An 11,478-nucleotide genomic window follows, 5' to 3' on the forward strand; every position below is an offset into this window, starting at 1 on the left:
AGGTGTGACAAAATCCAGGGATTAGTAGATAAAGTTAAGCAAAATCATCTTTGAGTTGAATCTTTATTTTCTGTTAGGGCAAGTGACTGAAGGCTTGAATAGCTTGTAAAAGGAAGAGTAAAGTGGTCAATAAGTGCTTTAAAGTATGAGTAAACTAAATTTTTTGTAAGATTAAAAGATAATTGTTAAATTCTGTTTCTGGGAGAAATTTTGTGGCCGTGTGTGTGTGTGAGATTAGACTAGTGGGTTATGACTCTACCTCCAAAGTTTGACATTGGTGAGTATGTGTTAGTGTTGGTGCCTTTCCTTCCAGGACAGTAAATGTTCTTGTATACTTTGATGGTTTTGGAGGTTTCCAGTTGCCATATTTTTACTTTACTCTCTTTGGTGCATTTCTTTCTGTTGCATAAGGTGCACATTGTAACATGAACATGTTGCCACCTGAACAGCCCTGAATTAAATTGGAGCAGGAAACATGAAGCCACCCCACCTTGCTCTTTGCATCACCCTCATAATGTACAAATGCAGGTCCTGACACTCATCAGCCATGGCTTGGCTGTTAAAGACAAAGTGAAATGGGTGCCAGTTTGCTCTTCTGTGCTGCACTATGAAGGGCAGTGAACTAAATCAGAAGCAGTAATGTTAATCCCTTTCTAGAATAGCAACTTTCAAGAGAGGTACCTGGAGCAAGAGCCTTGTCAGCTGCCACAAGCTTATCTGCTACTGCCTCTGAGTCAACACCCAGAGGTAACAACCTCTAAATTACGCTTAAAGAAACTGCTCCTGGGCAAGTCTGTGCAACCCTCTCAGCATTCTGCCATTGGTTTGGAAAAGCTTTTCACTCCCACTTTTCTCTGCTGCTCGCAGCAAAGTGTGGGCTGCTAAGTGGCTGGGCAGAGCACCCGTGACTGCACCTGTACCTCTCACCAGCAGCTGCCAGTGTAACAAACCCACCCTTCTGTGTGTGCTCTGCATCCAGCATTCCCAGAGCTGTGATTTACCAAGGACAGGGGCATGTGTCACTTCTGGCTCTTGCTTAAAGCCAGCCATGCACCTGGGAAGTGCTGTCAGAGGCAGTCATACATCTGCTTCCCCCTCCTCAACTTCTTCCTTCTGATCCGTGGTGCGCAAATTCCTTTTTCCACACATTTTCAGATACATTCATCCTTAGGCAGAGTCACAGCCTGGACATTTAATCACAAATCATAAATAACTCAGATGATTAAAAAAAAAAAAAAAAGAGGCACAGTAGTAATTTTGGTAAGAGACTTTATTTGATGATGTATGCACAAGGAGACAGTCTGAGCTATATTGCTCCTATTTAAATGTTTCATTTATTTTTAAATATGTAAAAAGTTACATGATGTTACAAGCACGTGTTATATGAACTGTCCTTAGAAATGAGGAGGTTAAAATATGAAAGTCAAGGAGCATGCCAAATTTTTTACTGGTGGTAGATGTCCTAAGCATTTTGGCTGCAAATCCTTTGTTGTGTAAATCATATACAAATATTCTCCAACACACAGTTATTGGACTTAGCTTTTCCACTTGCACTCATCTATTGTGTAAAAATTTACCCTTCTATGGACTGAAATAATTACAGCAGAGATTAATGACTTCAGTGGAAAACCTAAGCCTTGCTAGTTTAAGTGCATAAATATTACTATATTTAATTCAAAACAAGTATTGTTATTCTGAAATGTGTTCAGTATCATGGCATAAAAATGTTTATATTATCTAGTTTCATGGTCAGTAATTCTTGACTTTCAGAGTGCTTACAATGTCTGCAGCATGAGTGTGTGTTTATGTCTGATTATCATAATTTCTGAGTACTGTCAGAGCACTTCAGTTAATGACACAAACAACAGAATAATTTTCATTAAAAATGGTGGCATCATAATATTTAACTTGACTCAGAAATCCTTCTGATATTTCTTGCATTGCGGATGGTTGGCCACAGCAGCTCTATTTCCAAGGAAGCATTTGTGGAATCCTCTTTCGATTAAGATTATGAATTGCAATAGTGCCGAATAAGTAGAGCTTGCCTTTTTAAGACTGAGTTTGAGATGGCCTCAAAATTTTTTTTTGTTTTTAAATTAAGTTATTCTAATAATGTGGTAAGATATTGATAGATATTGCTACTTTTACTTATTATGTCAGTGATCTTAAAATGAAACTGGTAGCTGCAAGCACCTACGCACTAACTCTGCCTCTGATAGCAAATCCTTTGGGGGATGTAGGCAGATTGCCAAATCTCTCCTCCTCTACTTCCGTTCTTCAAAAATAGTGATTGTTAGTAGGTGCTGTTTAATAGTATTGCATATGATATGTATCCAAAATGGGAAGCACAGCAGCAGTGTGTGCCTGCAGTAATTAATGTGTCAGAACACAGTAACGAGATACTTGTGATGCTGAATTTGACTTAACAAAGCCATATTGCATCCCTGAGGACTCAACAGATTCAGCATCAAAAGGAAGCAGACAAAAGCCAAGTGGCACTGGCTCTTCCAGAGGTCTTTGACAGAGCCAGGCAATCTAAGGGATGCTTTACAGCCTATGCCATGTGGCTGGGGCAGATGGCCTCTGTGGCAGCTTGGGCACCAGCACGTGCACTTCAGAAAGTTCTTGTGTGCTGATTATTTCTTGTGTCCCAAAGGTAGAAGTCCACTTGTACAAGCAGTGGTCTCTCTGACAGTGATCCAGGCGGGCAAGGGGCGTGCTTCTTTGCAAGATGGTCTGACTTCATAAGGCAGTTTCTGCATCCTCTTAGAAGATGGTGCCCTGAGGATCATATCTAGGTCTGGCATCTTCCTTAGTGTCTGGGTGACTTGACCTCCCTGGAGGTGACTGGACTGGACTCTTTCTTCTTTGAGGTTATTTCTTCAGCTCACAAACATCAAATGACTTACTGGCAGTTTATGTGTAAATACAGCCTGTTTTGCAAGGTTGTCATGTGTGGTGTAGTCATGTTCTGTAGTTCCGTGAAGAGTAACCTGAGACACAGGGAGTGTTCAGAAGGGATGAGAGCAAGGAAGACTGTGTTAGGGATGAAAATGAAAAGAAAGCAGACAGCAGGGCTCCAGGCTCCTTGGACTCTACTGGTTTTTGGACCCCATGTACTGGGCAGAGCAAAGAGCAAGGCAAAAATTTTGTGTCTGCAGTAGGAGTCCAAGTGACTGAGACATGTAACCATAGACTTGATAGATCTCAGTGCATACCTGTGTTGTTCTTTACACTTTACACATAAATATCTATAGCCTACCAATTCTTACAATTCAGAATTGCAAGATATGCAATTTCTAAACTAGAAAAATCCAGAATTTGGATTCTTCATTGAAAAGGTCAACTGTGGGAAATTATTTCTGCAGAATGTGATCACAGAAGCTGGGTAAAAATGGCAAAAAATGCTGCCAAACACCTACTGCAGCTATTTTACATTCAGAGTACTCCAGAGAGATTTCCTGCAATCAAGACCTGCAGGAGTCAAAGCACTTTCAGGACCTGGCACAGTGCTCCATCCAACTACTGCATTTTTCATCACAGCTTTGGTGGCAGTGAAGAATGTAGATATTACAGTGATGCTGCACTCTGGGGGTAGGCTTGGTGCTCCTGCTCTGACACGAGCAGCCTAGGGTTTGCTCTCAGTGTCAATACAGGTTGCAATTAAGATTTTTCCTCATTATGTAAGAAATGATTTTTGGCCAGGTGCCTGTTCCCAAACCTTGTGTATCCGTGCGAAGCAGGGAAGTGGCCTGCAGGAAATGTCTGGGACACAGTGTCTGTGGTGAACAAGACAGAGGAAATACACAGGTCTTGATTCTTTGCTGCCCTGTAGCTCTGGATGAGGTAGTTGGACAGAGCTCCAGGGGCTGCCCTAGACTGATGAATTTACACAAAACTTGACGTAAATAAATTTACTGATAAATTTACACAAAACTTGTTGTAAGGAGCTAAGTCTGGTCCGTGGGGCCAGCAGCAGCAAGGCTTACAGAGGAATCGTGCATGGAGATGGACCATTGTGCAACCTGTCACAGAGAGGTAAAGTACTTCTATTTCCACTGGGCACTAACAAGTGCATATCATTAATCAAAATAATGTAAAAGATTCTTCTCAGCATTTGCCACTACAATTCCTGGTTTGCTATTTCTGCTATAAAGGGTGTATATTGAAGCCACCTGTGTGAAGCTGGCCACCTTCCTCCTCTTTCTGAGGCTTCACAGGGGAAGAGGAGATGCTCTGAGCATCCTTACAGCAAGGTCTGTAGTGCACAAGTTGCACATGGGTAGGCTTGGATTTCTTTCTATGCCTACCAGGCATAGATTTTGTATCCATCTCTTTTCCTAGTGTCCAACAAGCACCATTTTATGGACAGCAACTTGCTCTACCAGTGCAGAATGAATTTCCGCCGGCGGCGGCGATTAATGGAGCTCCTGACTGAGAAGTCTCGCTTGATGCCAGAAAGCCATGACAGCCCGTTTTGCCTGCGCAAGCAGAACCATGACAACAGGAAGCACACCAGTTTTCTCTCAGGTGACTCATTAATTATACTGCTGCCTGTAGAGTGACTCCATGGAGTATTAAAAAATTGGTTATGGACAAAGTGTTTCAGTGTTAGAAAAAAAAAAATGCAGGGCTGAGTATTATATGTCCCTGTTCATAGGGATTGTCCATTCATTCATTTTACCAAACCTGCAGCTCCCTTGGGGTGTATCTTATCAACAGCATTTCAGATGCTGATCAAAATTTGGGGTCCATGTTCAAACTGAACTGGTTAAAGTCCCCCAAACTCCAAGTAATTTGTCATACATTCTGTGGGGAGTTTTCAAGAAGATTAAAAGTGAGGGGAAGGGGCCCTGCAGCATTTGTGAACAGTAATATTTAGTAAGAACTGAAAGAAGGAGAGGAAAACTGGAAAAATATAGTTCCCTATATTGGAGTGCCTCTTAGAAGACACTGCAATGGGAACAGTTCAGCCATACTGTTAATTGCAGCATTACTCTCATGCAGTGACTCTTCTAACAATGTAGGACACACTAACCCATTCCCAGTGTTGTTAGTGAAAGCATGGCTTGTTGCTGTTTTTTTTTGTTTTGTTTTTATTTTATTTTATTTTATTTTATTTTATTTTATTTTATTTTATTTTATTTTATTTTATTTTATTTTATTTTATTTTATTTTATTTTATTTTATTTTATTTTATTTAAGGAAACAGGGAAATGGCCTAATAACCATACCATCTCCCTTTCTCTGTGTTTTCTCTCTGCTTGCAGTGAGTCCCACCAAGGAGATAAAGATCGTGTCGGCAGTGCGGAGGAGCAGCATGAGCAGCTGTGGCAGCAGTGGGTACTTCAGCAGTAGCCCCACTCTCAGCAGCAGTCCCCCCGTGCTCTGCAACCCCAAATCTGGTGAGCACCAGCATGGCTTGTGACGCACAGCAGCCAGGGTGCAGACATCTCTGTGGGAGAAGGCGACGTGAAAAATGCCTATTGTCACGCCTAAGCCTCTGTTTCCAAGAATACATTAAAAATTCACAGTGTCACCAGTTTTGTAGGCCAGAGGGAACTATTATCATCTTCTAGCCTGAAGTCCTGTTGAACACAAGCCAGATGTCTGCCTCCAGCAATCTCTGCATCAAGTCCATAATTGTGGTTTGAGCTGCAGTTTATCTCTTAGGACTACGTGCAGTCAGAGGCCTAGATTTGCCTTTCCACTGCCAGGCTCTGAACCAATTCAAATCTCCTCCTAGAGACATTCCTTTGGTGCAAGTCAGAGGAGAGTTTAACTATCCAGTGACTGCTTGAGCTGCAATGGAATAACACCCCTCAGAAAACAGCAGGCTCTAAAAAAAACGGAGGCAGCATTGTTTCAGCCTGTCAGAGACCATTTGAACATTTTAATTTGTTTTAAGTCTTACACTGGTCTGTTTCAGAAGGTGGAAGTAGTATTGAAACTTATTTTCCTTTTGAAAGGATTTCCTATCCCATGCCGGAAGGTTAAACACACCCATTCTTCCACAGTTCACTTAAAATTGTTTCTTACTGTACATCTGGGAAGGGGAAAACAGACCAAGATAGATATTGTTTCAGCCTCTCTGTTTCCCTCAGAAATAGCCCTGAATATCAAACAGGGCCCCTGCTGCCGTTCGAGTTCCTCATTATTTCAAATTCACCAAGTCCCTGCCAGTGGTGTGGGGAGTACTGTATAATGGGGTAAGGCTTCAGTGGATATGTGTAATCTTTGTTTTCAGAGGGATGCTGGCATTTGAAGTGATTACAGGAGAGTGCCTCAAGCACTAGGTGAATGCTGTTCAAACCATTGACCATTTACTCTGGAGATGAGTGAACTAAAGTGCGTTTCATCCCTGGTGTGCAGAGTGGCCATCAGAAAGGGAAGGATATTTTCCCTCTCTCTCCTTTTAGCACTTTTCCTTCCCTTTGCTTTAGCTCTGCTGGGAATTCAGTATGAAGCCCAGAACTCAAATAATTAGAAGGACTCAGTAGGATTACATGCTCAGAAGGCATAACCCCTCCAGCAGACCTGCTGCCCAGCAGAGGGAATGCTGTCAGTTCTAGTGGCCACTGCATCCTCGGAGTGTGTTACTGTTGGGTGCTCAGCACCACCTTCCACTGTGCTCACCCCTTCATGCAAGGGGCTTGCCCCTAGATAAAGGGTGCTACAGTGTCATGTTTTGGCAGAATATCTCTCAGGTATACTTTCTAGAAATGCTCTGGTAGCTTTTGTATGGGGAGCTCTTTGTCCCCAGTACATTAATTACATCCTGGAAAATTTTCTGGGACAGATAAAACAGCATTCATGTGCTATCCACAAATGTGTATGTTATCTAAAGTATGCCAACTATTCTGTTCATTTATGGTTCTGATTTTATATGAAGTGTCAGCCCATGAGTAGTGAGAACAAGTTTATTTTAATGCAGCTGATTACACAATAGTGGAAGAAAAAAAAAATAGGCTGACATTGCTCTTGCATAAATTTTTTAGAAGAAACTTTCCCTTAGGACTAGTTTTCAAACTGTGAATAGCTTTAACAGACTCATATTTGAAAGAAGACAGCAGTGGTCTTATAAACAGACTGGTTTTTAAGAATTATACAAGTACTGGCAATATAGGGTTATTTCTCCCAGAGCACAAGTACAGATCCACACGTCAGCTTGCATAGGTTAACACAAGGCTGTCAGATGTAAGTGTTACAAGGAATTCTTAATCCTCTGCTCACTATAAAGAGACTTTGCTCACAAATAGCTTCCTGCTATCCAGACCCAGAGCATGTTGCTGAACTACATGCTGATAAACACAAGACAGAGGTGTATTTGTTGTCAGACAAGCTTGCTTGCAGGCAAGCACTTAAAAAACACCCAGGTCATGACTTGACCAATCATGTACAAAAACAATCATCAAACAAAAAAAAAAAAATCTGGAGGTATAATGAAGAGAGGCACATAAGAGAACCCTGCATGGATGATTTACCTGATTCTGGCTTGTCAAATGAGCACAATGATTCAGTTTTTTCACATTGACCAGACATGCTCTGCAAAGTGCAACACTGGCTAAATGACAGTTCATCAAAATGCATGGAAAAGTTAAAAAAAAAAAAGGTATTGGTTTGTCTGCTAGAATTCTCCCTGCTCCCATGAATGTCATTAAGGAACTCAAGAACATCTTCAAATACCATCTGTGAGAAATTTTGTCTCCCACTTGTGACTGAAAAGACAGACACCGTCAAAATTATTTATCACTAAAAGAAAGCAGCCATAATATTAAGAGTGAAGCAGGCAAATGGGGTCAACAGCATATATCTTTATGTTGTCCTTTGTGTTTGAAAAATTTATGGACAGATAAAAAGTTGTACACAGGATGGTATTGATTTGATCTGGCAGAACTTCAAATTTAATTTGTTCAGAGGAAAATTATGCCATTACATGGGAAGGCAGTGGGGACCTGCAGAAACTTACTGTTATTTCTTTTCATTTAAAATCCCAGACACCTGTAGGTTGCCTCATCTGTCCCTGGATAAGATGGGAGTTGTAGGTCTACAGTTGCAGAAGTCTCTTGAGATAATTCCTCACCCAAGCAGGATTTTATTGCTATTCAGTTCTGTGATTAAAACCCAGCTCAGATGAAATAGCAGAGAGCACACAGTGAGCTGTGAAGGAGCTGTGAAGGAAAGCTGACTTGTGCCAGGAAGGTTGGTCACTTGTTTCAACACTGGACACAGGAAAAGCCTCTTCTGAGTTTTGTGATAGTGTTTAGGGGATCTTGATTGCAGACAGCAAAGTCTGTTGGCTAAATGACCCAGTTTTCCAAAGATCTCAGCATTTGTACTCAGTGTTATTCTGCAGGCTTTTCCTTGGTTCTCTTACTGCTCTTAAGCAAGCCTGCAAGAACTGAAAGCATGCATGAGAAGTGGGGCCAAAAAGATGTATCCCAACACTGAATCTTATGTATTAGGAGAAACTCAAGTAGAATGTTTTTTATTAAATATTTACTTCTGTACCTCCACAGTATTAAAGAGACCTGTGACTGCTGATGAGCTTTTGATGCCTGGAGCCCCATATGTTAGAAAAACTTTTACGGTATGTCTCCAGTGTTTTTCTTTATTTTCTGCATGTTATATGCATAGAGCAATCTAAATAGACATTTTCTGGTGGAATAATTAGAGCTTATTTGTATTTGCTGAGGTTTGTACTTCAAAATCCCAAACTCCATTATCAGTACTTCCACAAATTTCAGGTCTGATTCAGCACTTGTTTATTCTGTCTTTATGCCAGTGTGATACTTAAAAGGGTTATAAAATTACATAAAGCCAATGACATTTGCATTATACAAACTTATCTGGACTTGGTGCTCCTGCTCTGCAGGAGTGGATCACCCACCCAAACCGAAGTTTTCTAGCAGGTCTTTCTACATGATGAGACATAAAATTTGACTCACATACATTATTAGAGCCTTTCTTTAAAAGTATTTCCTGAGCCTAATCATTGAAAGCATTGCTTTTACAGCCTCCTAGTTCAACAAAGAAACTTAATTAAAAGCAAGAGGAATCACTTGGATAGAGCCTTTCCTTTGAGTGACGTAGCAGCCTGTACTCTACTATGTGTTGGAAGTACAGAGATGTTGAAATTATGTCTTGGACCACTTAGAAATTGCCTCCTTGAATTTCATGGAGCTGCTTGAAAGTGACCATGTCCTTTCTTCTTTCCAGATTGTTGGTGATGCTGTGGGCTGGGGCTTTGTGGTGAGAGGGAGCAAACCCTGCCACATCCAGGCTGTGGACCCCAGTGGGCCAGCGGCCGCGGCTGGGATGAAGGTGGGTTCTCAAAATTGGATGGTTTCCCAGGGAAATTTGTGCTGCTCAGTGAAGGTCTCAGTCTTGGGCTGCCTGTATTTGGGGAGGGAGAGGTGTTTTTGTTTCCAGTGTTGAGTGCCTTTGTCTCAGTTTCAGGCATTTGTGCATGGTGAGTTCTGTTGTCTTTAAACCCCCTCCTGTTTATTTTCTTCTGTCCTTTGAGATTTGTGGAGTGTCTTTCACATGAGACTCAATTGTGCTTTCCAAGTTGCTCTCTTGACCTTTTCCCTTTTTGAAGGATGGGTTTTTATTCGCATGGTTGGCTGGTTTTGGTGGTGGTGTTCTTAATTTTTGATGGATTTTTTTGTTTTAATTGAAATGTGGTTTTTTTCAACTCTGCACAATTTTAGCATCCCTCTTTACTTTCCAATTTCTGTGACTGCTGGTATGCACCTTCTGGACTTTGCCTTTATGGGAACAGGCAAAGTCAGACATACCTAGTGGGAGTGAAGCTAGCATAGCCCATTGTTCAGTGTAAAGCAGTTAAGATTCAAGATAATTTGGAAAGAACAACAGATGATACTTTCATAAAGAGCTGAAATAGCTTCATAAGTGATTTAAGAATCAATAAATATACATTCCTCTTTTAGCTTTTGCATTGCAATGCAGAGCCCATTGACTTACCTGTGGGCTTGGAACACATCCTGCATATGTCTGTGAATTAATCTCTGCCTTGTACAAAGAGAAAAATAATGACAAAGTATTATGTTCAGTACAGATAAAAACAAGAAAATTAAGTTGGCTACTATACCTGCTCCAATGGCCAGAAAAATTAAACTACCCATTTATGCCATGCTTTATTTTATAGCAGATGAAGGGTTCAGCTGTGTTCCACACGTACCCCAGTTTGCCATGAATTTTGTCCAGCCTTCTGATCAATCTCCCATTCCCATCACACTCACCCCAGTTGCCTCTCACCTGTCTATTCACACACACCAAGCTGGAGGCTCCAGGGATGCACATCCTGCCCACTGCACAATGCCAGACCTGCCATGGGACCCTCCTTAGCAAGTGTAGGACAGGGGTTTCTGCTCTCTGGCTGCTGATTCTTTTCTCAATGGAACTTTCAAGAACATACTGTCTTTGAAAGTTTTTATTTTTTTTTTAGAACAGGTAGGCAAAACCCCGGGGACAGGGAATGGCAGCTGCAGAGCTTGTTGGTGCATGCAGCACCCAGACACATCCTTCTGGCAAAGAAGCTTGAGTTCTGAGGGAGCTGGTAGTTTTTTAATATGTTTTATACAACACCTAAGTATAAAATACAGTTACAAATTTTATATGAAGAGTGTAATTTTCAAATCATGATTCTGCCTAAAATGTAAAGGGCCTAAATTTTAAAATAATTTATTAATTCATGTGTATATTCTAGATCCTGAACTTGGGAGTTTAGTATTTTACAGCAGCTTTTATTCTCTGAATATAGAAGCTAACAGTACAGTGGAGCAATTCTGAAACCTGACTTGTAAAAACAACACTGTGGTGTCATATGTGTAATATGTGTAATCCCATGGGGTTGCAGAGGTCTGCCTGAACCATTCAAGACTGAAGAATGCAAAATAGTTCACTGTCCTGAGACCAACAAGCAGTGTTGTAAAACTGGTATATATTGCCTTGATTTTACACAAGGACAGATCTGATTATTTTCAAAGCTGTTATCTTTACATGAAATGGTTTTTCAGAGCAGAATTGCACATAAAAATTTGTAGCTGTATATGAGATGAGCTCCTCTTTAGACACAAAAATTGTTGCCCCATTTTTGGAAATTCTGAATACCTTTAGCCTAGTGAAGAGATGGTGTTTTTCTTTGAAAATAAGGGCTTTTGTTAGATGTTCCCATGGCAATAAGTATGTAAATCATAGTGCAGTATCTGAAATTTTGAAAAAATCTATGTCACTTAATCCATCTGTTTACAGAGCTCCTCAATCTGTCAAATTTAAAGAAATCAAATGACAGGCTTTAGATGACAGCTCTTTGAAATGAAACATTCCCCTGTGTGGAAGCTGCGGGAAGGGCACTTTGAAAGCAGGCTGGGCATGGTAACTTCTGGTGGGCTGGTGCAAGAGGCTTTTGTCTGCAAAAGAGTTCTACACCAAAGAAGCACTAACAAGGAAAGT

The 11,478-nt window shown here is 41.0% G+C and overlaps 1 protein-coding gene across 1 annotated transcript in view; it reads left to right on the top strand.

The window, feature by feature from the left end:
- The window catches only part of DEPTOR (DEP domain containing MTOR interacting protein), a 75,769-nt gene that overhangs the window by 44,326 nt on the left and 19,965 nt on the right, over positions 1-11,478 (top strand). Inside the window, exons 5-8 of the mRNA XM_064395664.1 lie at positions 4,345-4,530; positions 5,271-5,405; positions 8,520-8,590; positions 9,220-9,324. Of these exons, the coding sequence (XP_064251734.1) occupies positions 4,345-4,530; positions 5,271-5,405; positions 8,520-8,590; positions 9,220-9,324 (497 nt within the window). The remainder of the gene's footprint in view (positions 1-4,344; positions 4,531-5,270; positions 5,406-8,519; positions 8,591-9,219; positions 9,325-11,478) is intronic.

This window comes from Passer domesticus, chromosome 1 (assembly GCF_036417665.1).
Source record: "Passer domesticus isolate bPasDom1 chromosome 1, bPasDom1.hap1, whole genome shotgun sequence".
In the NCBI taxonomy this organism is placed as follows: domain Eukaryota; kingdom Metazoa; phylum Chordata; class Aves; order Passeriformes; family Passeridae; genus Passer; species Passer domesticus.